The following is a 22,029-nucleotide window of genomic DNA, read 5'->3' on the forward strand; positions in this document are numbered from 1 at the left end:
ATGTAGTGCTCATTTCTGTGCAGACTCTCTGGAAAAACACATGAGCTGGGAAGAGGGGCTGTTTCTGAGACAGGAAACTTGGGGATGGGGTCAGGGCACGGCATTCCTTTTCCCTGCTTATTCTTTGGTACTGTTCACACATTTAGCCATGTTCGTGTATGACTTGAACAAAGAAACATCAGGGAAAACAAAGCAAAACAAACAAAAATGGGCACCTTGGATACAGGCTAAATGGTGCTGTGTTGGACTCCAATGAGCCTCCTTGATTGCAGAAAGATAACAAAATCCTCGAGTCCCAGCCAGCCCACTAGGTGTTTGTCACACTGGGGCCCCAAAGACCTCCAACACTGACCTTGGTGACAAATATAATGTGGTGGATGTTGCAATAGAGGTAGGGCGCACATGGGGGCTGGGGGCACTTGGCCCGGGCTCTGGAATAGGGCAGGGCATGGGGGGGGCATAGCCAAGGCCCCCAGGGAGGGAAGCATGGGGTATGCAGGGCGGAGGACAGCCTCCTGGAGCAGGGGTTCAGGGTGGGACCCTGGCAGAAGGTGGGGCTGGCGCAATGTGCCAGATAGCAGAGACCTTCATGGTGGCCAAGACTGAGCTCTCTCCGATGGTGATGGGAGCCGCTGAAGGATTTATGGGCAGAGGGTGGGACTGAGGGTGGGCTGTGGTCAGATTAGTATTTCAGAGGATGACACTGATGCTTCCTGGGCTGGCTGAGTTGGAGGACAATTCGAAGGCAGAGAAACCAGGTGGGAGTGGCCTTTATCCCTCAACACTGTGAGACATGATGGTGGCCTGACCTCAGAGAGGAGGGGGCAGACTCTTAAAACAGTTAATTGCCCAAATCACAGGGGCAGCTGGGGCCTTGGTGTTTCTGGTCATTGCGTGTGGAACAGGACCCCTCATGAGGACTGAAAGCTGACGCTCTTCCTCCCCCTGCAGCCTCTCGCATGACAGAGTTGAGCAGGGCCAGTGACAGTGGATGGGGCTCTGGCTCAGGGCATGAAGATCATCATTTTGGTCTACAAATGCCCCTGGTTCCCTTTTGGACAATTCAGGGGAGGTATGAGCCCAAGAGAGATACAAAAGATTCTCCTTCCAATTTGGCTCAAGTCAGAATAAATTCAGGTCAAAAAATGAAAGCAGTTGGATCACTCTTGTTTCCTAAGTACAGGGAGCAGTTCATATCTGTTAGAGACATTTTATTTAGAGGCAAGAAATGGTTAATAAGATGAGACCCTTGGATCTAGGAGCGTTTGCTCTTTGTTTTCTTCCTTAGAGTGATAGATTTTTTGCTGTTGGTGAAGGCCCTTGAAGACTGTAGTTTAAATTCAACTGGAAAGTGGTCGCTGACATCCAGGGCCTATAAGGAGAAAGGGGAGGTAGACATGGAAATTAGGAGATGCCTGGGAGATGCTTTCATTTTAGCAATGAGCAAATTCAGGACCAGGGAGGGGAGATGAAATGCCCGAAGTCACCCCACAGAACACACACTGGTAAGCGTCATTCCAAGACCAGCTTGATCAGAAATTTTGGAGGGGCCTCAAATCACAGAATCATAGGCATTGAGGGTCAAGGTCTAGTGCCCAATGTTGTGTCTTCAGTGGTGACCTCAAAGGGTGACATCAACCCATCTTTTTTTTTTTTTTTTTTGAGAGAGGATCTCACTCTGTTGCCCAGCCTGGAGTGCAGTGGTGCGATCTTGGCTCACTGCAACCTCCGCTTCCTGGACTCAAGTGATCCTCCCACCTCAGCCTCCCAAGTAGCTGGGACCATAGGCATGCATCACCATGCCCAGCTAATTTTTTTGAATTTTTCATAGAGATGGGGGTCTCATCATGTTGCCCAAGCTAACTCATCTTTCCAGGACAATGGCATAGAAAGACAAGATGGCAACCTTACCTCCTCTTCAGTCAGCTTGTAAGCTTTCTGGAAGTCAAAAACACTGTTTGACTTGGGAACAACAGAACTGACGATTTCTTGTCCTCTAAGCACAATCCTGGAACAAGGGGAGGGAAAACAGTTGTGTTAATCCAACCTGTGATTGCTGAGATCAAACCAAGGTCTGTGTTTGCTGTCTGGAATTAACCGAGCAGTCTGGCCTTTTCATGTGGCGCTCAAAGTCCAGACCTGGTTTTAGCCTGTGACCCTAAAGGACAGTGCCTACAACTGTGAAATAGGATCAGTCCCTGCCATGGTTCTGTGGACACCAGGACACTGTCTCCCAGTGTGGGCAATGTTCTGGTGGAGTAGGAGAAGATTTTATATGACACACGCACACTATCCCACACAACAATGACTTGCGTACTGAGAACGCTGTTCCTTTTTCAATTATTTTTCACTTTCCCTGATTTGATTATGGAGAAATTCTCAGGGAGGTGCTGGTTTGTCTTTAACACCTCCCTCAGTCCCGTGTTGACAGAGAGTAGGCTGCCATCTCCAAGCATTCTGCAGGCAAGAGAATTAAGGCAGAATTTAACAAGGCGTGATTTTCACTGGACTTAATTTTTACGTTACCTTCAATTTATGGCAAATGCTGCTGCTTTCTTACTCATGCTAGTATCATGAAATTTCTTTTAAAAATTTATTTCAGCAAGAAATTAAGCGATTTAATGGAAAATATCGAGAAAAATCACAGTATATGTGCTTTGCAATAATGACAAAAAGTAAGAATGAGGTAGTCAAATGAGTTTTGGAAACAAACTAACATATCCCAAGTTGGGTGATGCAGCTGTGGTCTACGTGGTCCTGAGTGACTTCCCGAGGAATGGCAAGGTGAGTCAAACTGCCATTTCATGAGTGACCACTGGGCCTTCCCCATTCTAATCAACAGTTTTGATATCTGCATTTGCTAACATCACCAGCACAACTAACTTTTTTTTTGTTGTTTTTTTTTTGAGACACAGTCATGCTCTGTCGCCCAGGTTGGAGTGCAGTGCGCCATCTCAGCTCACTGCAACCTCCACCTTCCGGGTTGAAGCGATTCTCCTGCCTCAGCCTCCCAAGTAGCTGGGATTATAGGTGTGTGCCACCACGCCTGGCTAATTTTTGTATTTTTAGTAGAGACGGGGTTTCGCCCTGTTGGCCAGGCTGGTCTTGAACTCGTGACCTTAGGTGATCCGCCCACCTCAACCTCCCAAAGTGCTGGGATTACCGGTGTAAGCCACCGCTCCGGAGCTACGGCTTTTTTTTTGAGACGGAGTCTCTCTGTGTCACCCAGGCTAGAGTGCAGTGGTGCAATCTCGGCTCACTGCAAGCTCTGCCTCCTGGGTTCATGCCATTCTCCTGCCTCAGCCTCCCGAGTAGCTGGGACTACAGGCGCCCGGCACCACGCCTGGCTAATTTTTTTTGTATTTTTTAGTAGAGACGGGGTTTCACTGTGTTAGCCAGGATGGTCTCGATCTCCTGACCTCGTGATCCACCGGCCGCAGCCTCCCAAAGTGCTGGGATTACAGGTGTGAGCCACCACGCCCGGCCCGGGCTACGGCTTTTAATTCAACCCAAATGTAAATTCTTCGCATCAAGTTAGACATTTGTGAAAGCTTTCTTTAAGACTCAGAAAGCAAAGAATGACATGTTAAAGGCTCTTCCATTTCTGACTTCTTCTAGGGATGTGCAGGACCAGGCCAGTGTTCATGTGAAGTTTTCAGTCCAGGGCACCAGCCAGATCCTGGGCATCTTTGCATGTTCCCCCAGCACTCAGCACATGAGAGGTGTTTGATAAATATGTGAACATGGAACAAAGACTGGAATTGAGACCATCTTGTCTAATTACATTTTTAAAACATCATTTTTATGGCTTTTTATTTTCTCCGTTTATTTTATTTAATTTTACTTTTTATTTTATTGTATTGAGACAGGTCTCACTATGTTGTCCAGGCTGGAGTGCCGTGGCTATTCACAGGCATGTGATCATGTTGCTCTAAAGCCTTGAACTCCTGGGCTCAAGTGATCCTCCTGCCTCAGCCTCCCAAGTAGCTGGGATTACAGCATATGCCACCACAACTGGCCTATGACTTTTTGAAAGCCACAAGAGGCCGGGCATGGTGGCTCACACCTGTAATCCAAGCACTTTGGGAGGCCAAAGCAGGCGGATCACCTGAGGTCACGAGTTCAAGACCAGCCTGGCCAACATGGCGAAACCCCATCTCTACTAAAATTACCAAAAAAAAAAAAAAAAGAAAAAGCGGGGCATGGTGGTGTATGCCTGTAATCCCAGCTACTTGGGAGGCTGAGGCAGGAAAATCGCTTGAACCCGGGAGGCGGAGGTTGCAGTGAGCCAAGATCGTGCCACTGCACTCCAGCCTGGGCGACAGAGCGGGACTCTGTCTCAAAAAAAAGAAAAAAAAGAGGCACAAGAGTTATACATGTTGTTATGAGAAACAAAATTCAGAGCATCAAAATAAGAAATGAATCTTTAAAATGTCACATGTAATCCCACCATCCTTTGGGATACATGTGTATAAAATCAGGATCCTTTTAGTAAACATCTTTTTCTAACCTGTTCTACCCGCAACCTGATCTACTGTGGCCATGTTGCCTTCTGATTCTTCTGTATCATTTTCAATCACTTCCCACTCATTTGCCAGGGGAGAAGAATGGCGCTGGAGAAGGGACTTGACCTACCCATGGGCACACAACTGCCATGTGTAAGTGAGTGAGTGGCCATCGTCCCGGCTTTGCTGGAAGTCCTTCAAAATAGGGGGTCTGGGCACTTAGACCCCTGTAACTCCCCGCCTTGGGTTCCCACTTTGCAGAGTGATAACTTCTGCAAAGGAAACACCAGCCTCAAAACCTCCAAGAGGAACAGGCCAGGCATGGTGGCTCACGCCTGTAATCCTAGCACTTTGGGAGACCGAGGCGGGCGGATCACGAGGTCAGGAGATCGAGACCATCCTGGGTAACATGGTGAAACCCTGTCTCTACTAAAAATAAAAATAAAAAAAATTAGCCAGGCGTGGTGGCAGGCGCCTGTAGTCCCAGCTACTCGGGAGGCTGAGGCAGGAGAATGGCGTGAACCCGGGAGGCGGAGCTTGCAGTGAGCCGAGATTGCGCCACTGCACTCCAGCCTGGGCAACAGAGCGAGACTCTGTCTAAAAAAAAAAAAAAAAAAACTCCGAGAGGAAGTGAAAACGAGTAGCCTGGTGGCTCTCATGCAGATGGCCATCTCACACTTCCTCGTGGCAGGCTGAGCTCTGGGAACTGTGGCCACCACCTGGGACCAGGCTCCTAGGGGTTTCCCCACCTGTGGTCTCTGTGATGGAAGATCACTAACATTCACACGCCTCAGGCACTCCCCGCTCTGTCCCCATTGAAGGAGCAAAGATGAAAGCTGTTTGAAAATCCCTGAAGGGACTTTAAAAAGCACGAGGGAATGCTAGGACTTAAATGTATGCATTGCATTTAGGAATATGTAGCTAAAGCTTTAAAAATATAAATACCGTTGCACTAATTGGTCTAATTTTTAGGGTTGCTTCCTGAGGAAATCATAAATACTTGCACAAAATGCACAGAGGATATTGATTTTAGCAGTATTTATAACAGCAAACCCTTGGTAATAACCTAATGCCTAATGATGGGGATTGGGCGAATCAATTGCGGTAAGTCTTTGTGATGGAACAATGAACAGCCCATGAATGTAATGAGCACTTGCCATATGCCAGGCATTGTGCTAGCAGCCTGACATGTTATTTCATTTACTCCACATCGGATCTTCATGAGTGAGGCACTAGGATAACTTCCATTTTACAGGGGAGGAAATGAAAGACACAGAGAGCTTGTCTCTTGGTCACGGACATATGAAGTGGTAATGTCAGGATTTAAATCCAGGCCTATCTGATACCGAAGCCAGTGCTTACCTCTGCTAAGCTACAGTGCCCAGGGCCACTGCATAGGGTCCTGTGGTTCACACACTGCATGTGGTACCCAGTAGAGGGGCCTGACATTTAATTGACTCAGCTCTCCAAGCAGTGTGCTTTTCTTATTTTTATTTTTATTTTTTATTTTTGAGATAAAGTCTCACTCTGTTACCCAGGCTGGAGTGCAGTGGTGCAATCCTGGCTCACTGCAGCCTCCACCTTCTGGGCTCAAGCGATCCTCCCACCTCAGCCTCCTGAGTAGCTGGGAGTATAGGTGTGTGCCACCATGCCTGGCTAATTTTTGTATTTTTTGTAGAGACGGGGTTTCATCATGTTGCCCAGGCTGGTCTCAAACTCCTGTACTCAAGCGATCCACCCATCGAGGCCTCCCAAAGTGCTAGGAATACCGGCGTGAGCCACAGTGCCCAGCCGCCACCTTGCGTCTTTCCTAGTGCACACCAAGCACTGTGGTGAGCCAGCAGCACCCTGCAGGGCCTCCTACCTGTCATATGCACAGTTGGTGCTCTTCTTCACCGTGGTGTCCTCTTGGTCCCCGATCAGCCAAACAAACCTGGGGTCGGTCCTCAAGCGGATGTTCTTCCAGGCCTTCTTGGGGACGTAGCTGCAGCCGGCATTGAAGTCACCCATGAAAATGAAATTCTAAAAGACAAGATTTGGAACTGTCACCTGGTGGGTGCTGCTGCAGAATGCTTTCACACTGGACTCTAGCAAAGACTCTGCGTCCCAGGCCCAGTAAACAACAGGGTCTGTTATGGGCTGAATCTTGTCTACCCCCTGCTCCCACCCCGGCCAAATTCCTATGTTGAAGTCCTAACCCCCAGCACCTTAGAATGCGACTGTATTTGGAGATAGAACCTTTCAAGAGGGAATTAAGGTAAAATGAGGTCATATGGATGGGCTCTAATCCAATATGACGGGCGTTCTTGTAAAAAGGGGAAATTAGGACACAGAAAAGTGGAGCAAAGACCATGTAAAGACACTGGAAGAAGATGGCCGTCTACAAACCAAGGAGAGAGGCCCCCAAAAGACACCAGCCCTGCTGGCACACCTTGATCTGGGACTTCCAGCCTCCAGAACGGTGACGAACTCACTTTCTATTGTTTAAACTTCCCAGTCTTCAGTATGGTACTTTGTTATGGCAGCTCTAGCAAATGAATATAAGGTCTTTAAAAATTTCTTTTTGTTGTTTAAAATTGAGTCACAGTTTTGATGAGTCGATGACAGGCGAGTGCGTACCAGGGAGGATGTTCTTAACAGGAAGGAGAATGTTTGCTGTTCTTAGTCACCACATTTCCATAATTCAGCATGCAGAGTCAGGTGTGGATAAAAAAAATTTCAGTGAATCTATTCCCTCACATCTTTTGTCCCTGGCTCAAACTACTGTAGGGTGTAAATATACGAATGAATCAACGCCTTTTGCTTTCAAGCAGGAAAAGTGAATTTGGGTGGTGTATTGACAACCCTGGCATCACTCTTTCTCTCCTATTGTTTTGAAGTTGGAAACTTATTTCTGTGAAAATTCAGTCCCTTGAGGAGGTGGGGGCATCTTCAGGGGAGGGGACCATCAAGTGAGCTGTCCACCCCCACCCAAGGCCACCAACAGAAACTTCCTATCTTGGAAATATTTTTCCCTGCAAGGCTCTTAGAACAGAATTTTCAACATTCCACAATCCAGAGGAAGTGCCAGATTTCCTTGTTTGTGCTATTGTTTGGTGGGGCATTGCTGACTTCAGAGTTTTCTTCAAGAACATTTTATTTTGACCTTGGTGATCACAATTTTCCCCGTGATTGATGGGTTCAGTTGAGGACAGAGTGTCATCCTTAACCTCAGTGATCACCAGCTTCTGCTAATATAGACATGATTTGCTGAACATTCACTATGTGCCAGGCCTAGCACTAGGTGTTTTTAAATTTACACCTCGCAGCAATAAACAATAGGAGGTACAAGGGCCCACTAACTTCTATAGAAACAGGATTGAGAGATTAAGTGACCTGCTCTAGGCCACAGGACTGGGAGGTTCAAATGGTGAAGTCAAGAATCACATCCCAGCCAGGTGCCGTGGCTCACGCCTGTAATCCCAGCATTTTGGGAGGCCGAGACGGGTGGATCACCTGAGGTCAGGTGTTCGAGACCAGCCTGGCCAACATGGTGAAACCCCATTTCTATTAAAAATATAAAAATTAGCCAGGCATGGTGGCACATGCCTGTAATCCCAGCTACTCGGGAGGCAGGAGAATCACTTGAACCCAGGAGGTGGAGGTTGCAGTGAGCCGAGATTGCACCATTGCACTCCAGCCTGGGGACAAGAGCGAGATTTCATCTCAAGGAAAAAAAAAAAAAAAAAAGAATCACATCCCAGTCTGCTTCACTGAAGCAGTTTCCCCTCTTGTTCACTTTTACGCCACTGATGCCTCCCCACAGCCCAACACTCAATAGATGCTCAATACATTCTTGTTTAATAAGTGAATGATTTCATAATTTTTGGAAAGAATGAATCTTTCTTTTGACCTATTTATTAATAAGCAATGAAATACACCCCTGGTCTTTTCCATGCCCCAGCTCTGATGGACTATGTTCACACTTTATTTGATTCATTTTGCATTTGAGCAGCAGAACTCAAGAGGAGGAAGGGGGATCACAGGAGTCACATTCCGAAACGAGAAAAGAGAAATACAGAAGAAGAACCCTTGGGTGCACTTCCATATTTACCAAGAGCTTTCACAGCCCCTCACAGCCACAAGTGGTCTCTTCCAAAAGTGGAAAGAACTGAGCCTATAGGGATGGCAAATATGTGCCCCCTTCTGTGAAAACAGCACCCCAAGTTCCTTTGGGAGACCACCCATCCCTCCTCCACCTCAAACTGAGTTTGGGGTGGAGCTGGGGTGGACACAGATTTAGCCAATCAGAGTATCTCAACACCCTGATCACAATGATTGGTTCAGGGATGGACACCTGACCCAGTCAGAGCCAATGAGACTCAGTCCCACAGTATTTGTTGCCTTGTGGGAAAGAAAATTTATTTTGGTCTGGAGGCTGCTGGTGGCTGTCCTGCCATCCCAGGGGTGGAGCCAAGCTGAGAATGGAGCCACACAGAGGAAAGGGCAACCAGGAGATAGAAAGGAAGAGACAAATCAAGCTCTGATTACCTTGTCTGAGCCCTGGATCCAGCTATGCCTGAAGTACTCCTGGACATTTCAGTTACACAAACCAATCAATTGCTCCTTTTTTTCATGAGCCATGTTAAGATTCTGTCCCTTGCAACTGAAACAATCCTGACTGCTCTATGCCTCACACTTCTCAATTGCAAAGTGGGAATGAGAAAGGTACTGTAGCTACCTCAAGGGATTATTGGGAGGATTAAATAAACTTGTCCATGTCAAGTCTCAGCACAGTGCCTGGCACTAGCTATTCACTCAGTAAATGTTGGCATCTGTTATTAATGGGAAAGTGTGGCAATTCCCAAGGCCCACATGCAGGGTACCCAGGCAGATTTAGCAAAACGGATACTTAGGGCTGAAGAAAGGCCTTAAAGAATGCTGTAAGTGGTGGTAGCCTGCACATGCCCTTCCCTCTCCCCCTCCCTGGAGAGGTACTCATCCCACTCAGGGACCAGAGCCTGCCCCTGCTATATGGGAATTCGGCTGACACAGCAGTCATCACCTCTGCCTTCCAGCGGTGTTTCACGTCCGTGTAGACCTCAACCAACTCATCGATCTCTTTAACGGATGTCTCTGGGGTGGTGTGCAGGGGGATAATCACGAAGTCTTTGACAGCTGAGAAACAGGAAAGAGGCGGGGGTCACACACTTCCCCTGTCAAGGTCTCATAAACACTGCTGGAGGGAAACAGGCTGTCCCCTCCAGAAGGCACAGGCTGCATTGTCTGGGTCCCCAGTTCCCAGAGGGTCCAGCCAGTGGCCGAGATTTTAATGATCTTGGGGTCATTAGGCTGCCTATTTTTAGTACACGAAAGACTCATTTCTCCCAGTTGCCCTTCATGGCTAAGAGAAAGCTGGTAGACTGTTGTAGAAAGTAAAAAAGTTTCCTCTTCAAAGTTTCCCTTCTTATTAAAGAATAAATCATAAGTGTTAGAAATAATAGTTTCCTTTAAAGACTAACTTCCTTCAAGCCTCCTTGCTTTGTGCTAATAACTCTTTGTTAAGCTCTATCCTATGTAGCTGTTAGACATGCTCAGAGGCACATAGTACATTCTATGTCCTTGTACCTTAACCAAGATATTTGTGCTGGACATTCCAGCTCGCAGGCACATTCCAGCTCACAGCCTTTGCCCCTTCCCTATTTGGTATAAGCAACTTCCTCTTTTCCTTTGTTCTCCCTTGCCTTTACCTATTTAAGAAAGGTTTAAATTATTAGCCAGTCGGGTTAGCTTAGATTGTGTGGTCTCGCTCCAGCCAATAGAGAGACAGGACACAGTAGCAGGGACAAGCTGAGTAAAGGATAAAAATTGCTTCCCTCCTTTATTCAGGTGTGCTCTCGCCATTGTTCCATCTGCAAGGAGCACCCTTTCTGCAGAAAGTAAAATTGGCTTGCTGAGAAAACTTTTTATCTGAATGTTGATTTTTCCTTGCAGTACCAGGGAACAAGCATTCTGTTTCTAAATAAACATTTTACTTATAACAACTGTGTTCCATGCTGGCATTGTGAGTGCTTTTATTTTCCCCTTTTTGTGTGTGTGGCAAATCTGTATTTTCTTTTGTTTCTGATGTATTTTATCCCTCTTCTTTCTTTTTTTAATTGACAGGAAAAATTGCATATATTTATGGTTGTATTTTCTTCTTTTTTTTTTTTTAAAGGTTTCCTTTTCTTTTTTGAGACAGAGTTTCGTTCTTGTTGCCCAGGCTGGAGTGCAATGGCACAATTTCGGCTCACTGCAACCTCTGCCTCCCAGGTTCAAGCGATTCTCCTGCCTCAGCCTCCCAAGTAACTGGGATTACAGGCATGCACCATCATGCCTGGCTAACTTTGTTTTTTTTTTTTTTTTTGGCAGAGACAGGATTTCTCCATGTTGGTCAGGCTGCTCTCAAACTCCCAACCTCAGGTGATCCACCCATCTCAGCCTCCCAAAGTGCTGGGATTACAGGTGTGAGCTACCACACCCAGCTGGGAGTTACAAAAAGAGTATAAACTGACCCATCTCAGCCTCCCAAAGTGCTGGGATTACAGGCATGAGCCACCGAGCCCAGTCGCACATTTTCTAGTTAAAAAAAAATTGGCCGGGCGTGTTGGCTTACTTCTGTAATCCCACCACTTTGGGAGGCTGAGGTTGGTGGATCACCTGAGGTCGGGAGTTCAAGATCAGCCTGACCATCATAGAGAAAACCTGTCTCTACTAAAAATACAAAATTAGCTGGGGGGGGGTGGCGCATGCCTGTAATCCCAGCTACTTGGGAGACTGAGGCAGGAGAATCGTTTGAACCTGGGAGGCAGAGGTTGTGGTGAGCCTAGATCACGCCACTGCACTCCAGCCTGGGCAACAAGAGCGAAACTCTGTCTAAAAAAAAAAAAAAAAAAAAAAAAAAAAAAAAAAAAAAAAAGTGAGGCTTGTCAGTTTATACTCCTTTGTAATTAAGAAAAAAAGGTCCAAAAAGCTATTTAAAAATTAGCATGGTCTTCACGAAAGACTTTTGTGAAGTGTCTGAAAACTTTCCCCCACCGTTGGAGGACTGAGAGCCTGAGTGTGGCAATGTGCGCGAGCCTCAGAAGCCGTGCCTGGCCCACCTGCTAACAGCAGCTGTCGCCTTCTGAGCAGCTCTTCCTAGGACTTCCCCTCATTCTCAGCCTGGATTCCCACTCTTACCTCAACAGACACGGGCTGTGGGGCGGTCACTGCTCAAGTCACACAGAGAGGAGCCAGAACTCAGCCCAGCAGGCTGCATCCAGGGCCCCACGTGTCCTCATTGCCAGCTCTCCTCCTCAGGCCTCCACTGCACTCCCCCATCCTCTTTTTGATCCCCCTAAATATTCCAGCCTCCTTCCCACTTCTGAGCTTTTGTGCTCACTGTGCCCTCCACGTGGAATGCCCTTTCTCCAGCCCTCTGTATGGCTGACTTCTTCAGGTCACAGCCCAATGTCACCTCCTCTGTCTTGTCCAGTGCCCTCAACAGAGCCTGGTACATAGTAGGTACTGAAAAAATATTTGATTCTTGACTCCATCGAGCATTGCATAACATTGCATGTTAACCACTGGCTGGGCACAGTGGCTTAGACCTGTAATCCCAGCACTTTGGGAAGCCAAGGCAGGCAGATGGCTTGAGTTCAGGGGTTCAAGAACAGCCTAGGCAACATAGCGAGACCTATCTCGCTATTTAAAAATTTTAAAATTAGCTGAGTGTGGTGGTGCATGCCTATAGTCTGAGCTACTTGCGAGGCTGAGGTGCGAAGATTGCTTGAGCCCAGGAGGTGGAGGTTGCAGTGAGCCAAGATCATGCCACTGCATTCCAGACTGGATGACAGAGCAAGGCCCTATCTCAAAAACAGAAAAAAAAAAAAAAAGAACATGAGCTCCTGAGATGGTGGCCTGGGATACAACCCTGGCCTGTCCATTTAAGTAGCTGGGTGACTCCATGCCTTTTTAAACCTCAGTTTCCTGAAATGTAAAGTGGAGATAATCCTACTCCCTACCTTGCAGTCATTGCAAGGATTACAGGAGGCTGGCACTTAATCAGGGGCCAGTACAAGTACTGTTGTTAGAGTTCAGGGAGCAATCCATTTGGATTTCCTCACCCGCTGCAGCCTGTGGAGGAGTCTGCGATGCAGTGACTGGAGGGAGAGTGAGCCTCTAGGCTAGGGGTTCACCTAAGCCATGGCTTAGGATTTTTTTTTTTTGAGACAAGAGTCTCACTCTATCGCCCAAGCTGGAGTGCAGTGGTACAATCTCGGCTCACTGCAACCTCTGCCTCCCTGGTTCAAGCGATTCTCCTGCCTCAGCCTCCCGAGTAGCTGGGATTACAGGTGCGCACCACCATGCCCAGCTAATTTTTGTATTTTTAGTAGAGACGGGGTTTCACCATGTTGGCCAGTCTGGTCTCAAATTCCTGACCTCAGGTGATCCACCCGTCTCAGCCTCCCAAAGTGCTGGGATTACAGCCATGCGCCACCGCACCCAGCCAGGATTTTTAAAAAGGAAGGAAGAGTTGTACTTGACAGGTACCAAGGAATTGCAGAAAACAATCTCCATGAGCCTAAACTCTCCAAAGAGAGTGGACTACCATTGCTTCCAGAAAGTGGGTTCTGGGCTGGGGAAGTCTTGAGTCATGGCATTCTGAGAAGCAAGCCTGGTGCCATCACACTGAACTGCATCGTCTACATTGAAGTATTAGAAGCAATGCACTGTCACATCCAGCCTAATGCTCCCTAATGGGCTGCATAAACCTGAGCTCATGCTCAAGGCTGCTGCGCATTCATGGGCCGTTGGGGAGGTCCCAGAGAGAGAGGCCTGTGGGTCTTACCAGTGTGGGGAGATTGGAACCAGACCACAAAGGGCTCCCTGGAAAACACATCTGCGTCTCCATCCTGATAGTCATGATAGTGATAACTCCTCTTCACAGACACCAGCTTTTCCCTATAAGAAGGAAAAGGAAGTCCTCCCAGCTGAGTCAGCCCTTTTCTTACTACTTTCATGAAGCAGAAATGTAGGTTCCCATGGCTTTCTCAGACTCCAGAGCAGGCTCAAGCACAGGATCGTTTTCCTGAGAACAAGGCTAAGTCAACTCTTCTCAACAGCCAGGGAGCTGTTGCAAATCTGGGAGCTGAAGATCTGAGCCATACTAGTTATCTGTGGCACCCAAAAGTTAAAGTTCAGACTTAAGAAATTACTAGCAGGAAGAGGAAAAGAATACGAAGTTCAGGAATCAGCTGTGCTGAGAACCTCAGCTTTCCAGCCCTGGGCCAGGACTTGACTATGAGGAGTAAAGAACTCCTGGCCTGCCAACCATGGAACCAACCAACAAATTAGGTGTTTGGAGACCCCTTGTGTTTTCAGCTTGAAGAGTTAATACTTTGCATAAGCCCCTAGTTTTGACAGCAATTATTTTGATGAACACTGAGAATTGGTTAGAAATCAAAATTTGGTTTTGAAGAAAAGACATGCATTTTGATTCGATTCACGATTTATTGGTGGCCATGTTCCAGGGAGCATAGGTGATACTTACTTGTAGAGAAAGGCATATTGTTCTTTATATGTGTTTCTTCCAAGCCGAGAGCTAATCACATAGTTGTACGTTATGCCTCTCCTTGAATTTCTAGAAAACAAAGATTTTACACTGCATCTTGAAGAATAAACATTCCCCTACTGTACATGTTCCTTTCTTTCCAATCTGCCTCCATATGCCCAATGGCATCATGTGGAAGGGCCACTGTTCATCATAACCTTTGAGTCCAGTAAGAAGAGCCACCATTCATTGGCTGGAATGTGGCATCTGCCAGGATCTTTACAGCCATTATTTCTTGCCTTATGAGGAGAGTGTTATCATTACCCCCTTTCTATGGTTTGCAAGCCCAAAGCTGGGATTTGAACCTAGATCCAACTCACCCCAAAACCCGCATGCTTTGGCCTGTACCTGTGGGAGGCCACTGAGACCCTAGAAGACAATCTGGGCCAGAATCAGCCCCTGACCCCACTCATGCCCATGGCTGCAGCTGCAGCTCTTGCTTTCTGGTGGAATAAATGTCATCAGGCCACCTGTCCGTGTCCACGAACCACTCCTGAGCATTTATGATAAGCAGGAATATTCTCTCCTCTGAAAGCCTCCAGGCATTTTTTTTACAAGCTTTGGGACCATGATTTCAATTCACTGTTGTTTATATCCTGGGTGCTGGGGATACAGCCATGAAGTCCCATTGACCTTGCCCCTCACCTGCACCAGGGAAAGCGGACTCTTTCTGTGTGTTTACCAAACCTGCTGATAACTCCACTCTGGGCAGAGCCTAACACAATTTCACTCTATCTGCTTACAAAAAGATCTAGGGCATGTCTAAAGCTGCAGCATATTCTCAGATTCAGTTGGAAAAAAAGCAGAAGGGGTATTTAGGGGCCAACTTAGACCTTACAGAAATTCCTGGGACTTCAGATGCAGTATTCTAAGGCAGACTCAGCCCCTGGGGCCCCAGGAGTGTGAACAGTAGGTTCTGCCGGGCTTCCACTTTGGGGAGACTGGCCCTATTTTGAACATAGCCTGCCAAGTCCTGAGTTAGCAAACTGCTTGTGGTGACTTAGTTGCAAAGTGACTAAGGCCCATCCTGGCTTGTGGGGGATAAAGAGACAGGCTTGGCTCTGCTTGGAGTCCGCGACAGTCTAGATAGGTTGGGGAGTGCCAAGACCACTGGTGGTGAAAAGACTCGCCCTAGACTGACTGTGGAGGAGATGACTGGAGCCTACCTGTCCCCTCAGTCCCCCACAAACCTGTCCCCTCAGTCTCCCATAAGCCTGACTGGGGACACTCCAAGGAAGGCTGAGATGACATAGAATAGAGCACTGGCTATGAGATCAGATGTGACGCAAGTTCAAAGGTAGGCTTGGCCACTTCCTGGCTGGGTGACTCAGGCAGGTCCCCCACTCAGTTCCCTTACTATAAGGGAAGCCCTTAGGCAGATTGACATGGATTCTTGCCTGTCCCTACAATTGTCCTACACATTCCTTCCCTATGATGGATAAGCCCAGAGGCTGGGGGATGATGGCACCAGGATCTACCATCTCATCTTGCTCCTGCCCAAGACCCAGACATGGCTTTTGTTCAAAAGTCCCTATTAAGTGTTTCTTGCTGAGATGGCCAGGTGCAGCAGCTCACACCTGTAATCCCAGCACTTTGGGAGGCTGAGAGGGGCAGATCACTTGAGGTCAGGAATTTGAGGCCAGCCTGGGCAACATAGCAAAACCCCGACTCCACTAAAAATACAAAAATTAGCTAGGCATAGTGGGTGCGTGACTGTAAATCCAGCTACTTGGGAGGCTGAGGCAGGAGAATCACTTGAACCCAGGAGGCAAAGGTTGCAGTGAGCCGAGATCTTGCTGCTGCATACCAGCCTGGGCGACAGAGTCTCAGATTTAAAAAGTACTACAATAAGAAGCAAGTGCCCCTCACTCCTTCACTAACCCCTTTCACCACAGCTCTCTGATCACACCCCCCAGAAGTAACCACTATTAATAGTTTGGAGAGCATCCTTCCAGTCTTTCATCTCTATGCACATGGAAACACAAACACACCCTTATTCATGTAACACGATGACTCAAATGGGCTATTTTACCTGCAATTCTCAACTTGCTTTTTTTCAATATATTGTGGCCATTATTCCATGCTGGAATATTTAGCTCTAACTTATTCTGTAGCAAGCATGATTTTTTTTTTTAAGAGATAGGGTCTTGCTCTGTGGCCCAGGCTGGAGTGCAGTGGTATGATCATGGCTCACTATAGCCTAAACCTCATGGGCTCAAGTGATCCTCCCACCTCAGCCTCCCAGGTAGGTGAGACTATAGGCACGTGCCACCACACCTAGCCACCAGCATGACTTTTAACAGCTGCATAATATTCCTGTGTGTGAGCATATTGTAATTTTATTATCTTTCTTCTACTATTGGTTTCTAATCTTTTCTCTTTTTTCCAACATTTTCTTCATAACTGTACTTTTTAGCTCAGCCTCATCTGCTTTTTTCACTTTTTTCTGTGTCCAGACCCCTCATCTATTTCCCCTATTCTATTTTATCACAGTAAAATCAACTGGTTGAAAGTTCTCAGGACCGTGGCTAAGGGAGCTGGACTCCTGGGCAACACTGGCTGTGTGAACTGGTGGTCAAGTGTGGGATCTCACATTACTTTCAGTTCCCAGGGGTTTTCAGATGCCCTTGCACTTGACCTTGAGCCCTAGAGGGCCCACCCTTCCCCATGTTACCTGTTCAGCTTCTCCATCAGTATGGGGCAGATCCTGTTGTTGCTGTCCTTGATTTCCATCACGAGTATGATGTCACAGCGTTTGATGACCTGCAAGAAAGAGAATTCCCAGGGGTTTGAGGTCATTTACCACAGATAAATAAAACCTTTTATTGGACACTTACTGTTTTTAAGTATTGCACTGAGTGCTTATTAAAATAATTTCTTCTCTGAACTAAATGAAGGACTCCCTGAGGTAGGTAGGTGCTTTTGTTATGTACATTTTAAAGAGGAGCATGAGACTCAGAGAAAGTTGAGTAAATTACACTCCCAATCACCCTACTAGAAAGTGGCGGAGGCAGAATTTGAACCTATGTAATTCAAGCCCAGAGCCCCTTGCTCATGACCTCCCCACAATATCCTGCCTCTTGGCTTTGCTTGAATAATTACAATAATAATAATAAATATTTATTAAGCCCTTAGTAAGCAAAGATAATAGACTGGATTAGAAATAAAGAGGTATAATTATAATGATAATAATTATAAAAGCTGACATTTACTGCAAACGTACTCTGAGCCTTACAACAACCCTATGGGGTAACTATGCTTATTAGCCCATTAAACATAGGCAGAAACCAAGCTCAGAGTGGTTGAGTGACTAGCTTAAAGTCATACAGCCAGGATAGGTGGTAGAGTCAGGATTTGAACTTAGGTCTGCGTGACTACAAAGCCCACCATGTTGAACTGTTAAAATACAGTCCCAGCCGGGCACGGTGGCTTACGCCTGTAATACCAGCACTTTGGGAGGCCAAGATGGGCAGATCACCTGAGGTCAGGAGTTCGAGACCAGCCTGGCCAACATGGTGAAACCCGCCTCTACTAAAAATACAAAAATTAGCACCTATAGGAGGTGCTTGGTCAATGGGCGCTAGAGATAATCCTATTCTGAATGCCTGGCATTCTCGGGTGACTGTGAGTGCCCTGTAGGGTAGCTCTTGCAGTGTTTTGGGGATGGCCACTTGGTAGGATGGGGAGGGTGAGGCAGCCTTGACAAGGACTTCGGACATGCTCTGCAGGACACAGCTGCTCAGGGGAGATGCAGAGTTCAAGCCCCCATGATGGACTCACCAAGGAACAAAAAGACAGCCGGGTTTCATCAGTGAGGAAGGAGATGGGAACTCAGTGGCTACCCAGGCTCCACGGGCCATGTGTGAAGTGGGGAAAATCATTGCCTTGCATGTCAGGGTTTCCCATTGAACAATCTTGTCATGGTTCCCACAGGCTTGGCATTGCTATCCTGGCTAAACAATACCATCTAGAAGGCTTTGGGTACCTCCCAAAGGGCAGGGCCACCCGGGTCTGAGAGGCTCGTCCAAGGAAGAACAGAGCCTGCCAGTCCTCACTCCAATCCTCCTTCCCAATGAGAGCAACAGCAGCGTCTCTGGCTCATGAATACCCACCTTGCTGCAGGCTCTGCTGGGTGCCTCAGGCACCCTGAGTTCTCTTCACCAGCCAGTGCTACAGGTGGTATTTGGATGTGGTCGCCATTTTACTAGGGGAGCTGGTGGTTCAGGGAGGGGCAGGGCCTCCCAAGCTCACAAGTCTGGTAGGTGGAATCTGGACCCAGGGCTCCTGGCCCCCCTACCACACCATGGTGTCTCAGGTTTCCTAAGGTAATAAGTACCTTTCCAGAGTCCTGGGAAAGGGTTAAGTTGCCAGCATCAAAAATTAATTAACCTGTAGGATAAAGGGAGTCAATTGACTCCAGAGAAAGCAAGCAGTGTCCCCAGACATTGGGTATATCACCCAAGGAAAGCGTAAGCGAAGGTGGAAGGAGTGGGGAAGTAGAGGAGAGGGAGAGAGGAAGGAAGGAGGAGAAGAAGGAAGAAAGACAAAGAGAGGGAGGGATGATGAGGATGGGAGAGAGAAGGAAGGAAGGAAAAAAGTAAGGAAGGGAAAGGAAGAAAGAAACAGAAAGAAAAAGAGAAAGGAAGAAGAAAGAAAAGACAGAAAGAAGAAAGAAAAAGGAAGAAAGAAAAAGAAAGAAAGAAAGAAAGAAAGAAAGAAAAGAAAGAAGAAAAGGAAAGAGAGAGAAAGGAGCTGGGCTTTGCTGGTGAAAAGGAGTAGCTGTATAAGGTTACTTCATCTTTCTTTGTTCATCACCTCTACATGGGGAGTAATAGTCCCTCTTCATAAAGATTATGAAATGAAACCATGTGCTTATAGTGCCTGATACAGGCATTCAATAAATAGCAATAAAAATCATAATAGCTAACCCTTATCTGGAATGTATAATGAGCCAGATACTACATTAAGAGCTTTCCATTTGCCAACTCCTGTAGTCCCCCCAGCAACCCTGGAGGGAGCCATTGTTATCACCCCTGTTTTAAGATGAGGGCAGGAGGTACAGAGAGTTGAAGTGGTTATTGTTCCAAGCCAGCTTCTACATTCCCCCTAAGGGCCAACTTTAAGTTCCTTGAGTCTCTTAAAGTCTGCAGACAGGAGAGACGGTGTGAGGGGTGTCTGGGATCCTTCTCCCAGGAAAGGGGCTCACCTTCACAATGACATCCATGGCATTCTGGTCTTCCTGCTTGCTTTCCCCAAAGGACCTGACGTTGAAGGAGCAGATCCTCAGGGCCAGGGCGCTGTGGATGGAGAGGAGGAGAAGCAGCAGTGGGGCCAGCTCCCGTGACATCCTGGCGCTGCTCTGGCTTCAAGACTCCGTGAGAAGACAGCAGTGCTTAGAGTGCCGGATTCTGGCCACCTCCGCAGGCTCCACTGACTTATAAAGCCTGCAGATAACAGGAATTACTGGATTTCTCCTTGCAACTTTCAGTTCTCTGAGGAACTGAAGATCATGGGTTTTAATCCCCAAGGAAATACAGATACATTGGGCTAGCCTTTTAGGAGCCCCTGTGTTCGTCACCCTGGTGCGGAAATTGGCATGCCTCATTTAGGTGCCATCCTCCACAAAGTCACTCATATCCCAACCGGGAGCCAGCTCTGTCATCTAGTCATCGGTCCTGCGGTTGCATGCCACGTGCCTTTTCCTGACAGTGGATGAACTCGGAAGTGGTCCACCCTAGAGGGCACCTGGGGTGACGGAACCTTCTGCTGGGGGACAATGAGGCAGGAGGCATGGGAAATTCTGCTCGGTTTTCTCTAAATCACTGGGATTTGGCGGCCTGCTGTCCTCAGACACACCCAGACTGTGACTCTAATTGCCATGGTGGTGTAAAGTAAGGTCAAGAGTAGTTTGAATTACTTAATTTTTTAAGGCAGCTTTACCGTACAAATACTAGCAGTGTGTTGCCAGAGAAAGCAATTGGGGATCTGATGGAATGGATGAGGAAAATGTCCCTGGACTCTGCGAGCAAATAGCCCGTGAAACCCATGGAGAGACCCATGATTGAAGCTGATATTAATTTAATATTGGCGAGAGTTGTGTGACCCTGGGAGAGAAAGGTCTTGTAAGAACTGCAGGATATCAACTCAAGCAAAATGACTTTTAGAGATATGGGCAGGAAACTATGAAGATCTGTAAAGCAAAAAAAAAAAAGCAAAATCCAATCAAGGTATATTAATGGACTTTGGCAAAGACAATTCTGTGAAAAGGGTAGGGAATAAGAATAACTTCAAGCCAGCATCGGGATCTGTGGACCAACCCCTCTTATGGTGATGGGTCTGTGGCCACAGCCACAGGGAAAATTATACATATATCCCCAACATACATCCAGGCAGCATACTGGCCAAGCATGCCAGGAATTCTATAAGATAACCCCAAATAGTACATGGAAGGAAATGGTTTCCTGAGTTCGTGCTGCAATGAATCTCCCTGTTGTCTGCAACCTAAGACCTCAGGCCTGGTTGAATCTCTGGTAAAGGTGGCTCTGGGCCGGGCGCAGTGGCTCACTCCTGTAGCCCCAGCACTTTGGGAGGTTGAGGTGGGTGGATCACTTGAGGTCAGGAGTTCAAGTCCAGCCTGGCCAACATGGTGAAACCCTGTCTCTACTAAAAATACAAAAATTAGCCAGGCGTGGTGGTGGGCGCCTATAATCCCAGCTACTTGGGAGGCTGAGGCAGGAGAATGGCTTGAACTTGGGAGGCAGAGGCTGCAGTGAGCCAAGATTGCACCACTGCACTCCAGTCTGGGCGACAGAGTGAGATTCCATCTCAATAAAAAACAAAAATAAAAAAAAAGGAGCTCTAGGGAATGGTTAATTGTCTTTCTCGGTGAATGGGCATCTTCCAACCAGAAAAAAAGATTTAGAATTAAAGTGTAGAAATGTTTAAGAGACTCAGAGCCATGGTATAATCTTTTTGTGTGTTTTAAGATGGAATATGCGGTATTTCATGGACTTAATGAGAGCTGCTGGGCCAACTATATAGAAAATCTTGTAACTCTCTTATAAAATGTGCACTTGGTAGGGTTTGATTCAGATTCATGACTTTACGTTGAAACCTTTGTCTGAATACAGTTCTGGAACATTTATAAACACTTTAGGTTATCATCAATGTTTTGTTTGTTTACTTTATTAGAATTCAAATGATTTAGTATTTTTTAAAAGTAGCTTTTTTGTTAGTTCAGACAATTGAAGAACTTTTAAAAGAAAATAGGGCATATTAAATAAAGTGTAAAATGTTTATAAATTGGCCACAAACCCCTTATAAGTAATTATTTAGGTTTGTTGGGTTTAGGATTGGCAGATTTAACAAATAAAAATATAAAACAGTAGGTAGATTTGAATTTGGGGTAGTTCATATTCAACTGGGCAACTTGTATTTTATCTGGAAATTCTAGCTGGATTTATAAAAAGAATGAGAACTTTTGTAAGCTGAACTTAAAAGCATGGCATTTTCTTTTTTTTTTTCTTTTAACAAAGTTTTTATTTTTAATTTTTGCAGGTACATAGTAGGCATATATATTTATGGAGGCATGGCATTTTCTAAGATAGTAATCATTCCATCAAAGTCCTAGAAAAGTTCTTAGTTCCTAGCATTAAAAACGAGCTAATGTGTAGAATAAAGAAAGTCAAGTAATTTGCTTTTTTTTTAATTTCCAGCTTTGACAATTTGAGTATGAACTTGAAAAAATAAAGTAAACCTCTAAATAGTGGTTTCTGCATAGAAACTGCCCTTGAGGACTTAAAGAGTCACATGAAGAGATTAAGAGATGGACCCCATTCTCGAATTAGCACATCCATTGAATGAAATTGGACCTTTTAAAAAATGCCTGGATTCTGGAAGGAAAATTCTAAC

At 46.5% G+C, this 22,029-nt stretch overlaps 1 protein-coding gene across 1 annotated transcript; it reads right to left on the bottom strand.

Moving 5' to 3' along the window:
- Positions 1 to 432: 432 nt before the first annotated feature.
- DNASE1L3 (deoxyribonuclease 1 like 3) lies at positions 433 to 19,904 on the bottom strand. Its single transcript, XM_003811628.5, has 8 exons — positions 19,325 to 19,904; positions 16,793 to 16,881; positions 14,059 to 14,148; positions 13,357 to 13,469; positions 9,550 to 9,662; positions 6,370 to 6,527; positions 1,912 to 2,008; positions 433 to 1,372 (listed from the first exon to the last, which is right to left on the bottom strand). The coding sequence occupies exons 1-8, from the start codon at positions 19,463 to 19,465 to the stop codon at positions 1,256 to 1,258; spliced, it is 918 nt and encodes a 305-aa protein (XP_003811676.1). The 5' UTR covers positions 19,466 to 19,904; the 3' UTR covers positions 433 to 1,255.
- Positions 19,905 to 22,029: the final 2,125 nt, after the last annotated feature.

The sequence above is a fragment of the Pan paniscus genome, chromosome 2, assembly GCF_029289425.2.
Source record: "Pan paniscus chromosome 2, NHGRI_mPanPan1-v2.0_pri, whole genome shotgun sequence".
NCBI lineage: Eukaryota > Metazoa > Chordata > Mammalia > Primates > Hominidae > Pan > Pan paniscus.

Excerpts from the sequence above, each read along its gene's own strand:
- DNASE1L3 (XM_003811628.5), bottom strand. The coding sequence starts at position 19,465 with ATGTCACGGGAGCTGGCCCCACTGCTGCTTCTCCTCCTCTCCATCCAC. Across the intron at positions 9,663-13,356 it reads GTTCCAATCTCCCCACACTG|CTGTCAAAGACTTCGTGATT; the intron begins GTAAGACCCACA and ends CCTGTTTCTCAG. Across the intron at positions 2,009-6,369 it reads ACCAACTGTGCATATGACAG|GATTGTGCTTAGAGGACAAG; the intron begins GTAGGAGGCCCT and ends CCCTTGTTCCAG.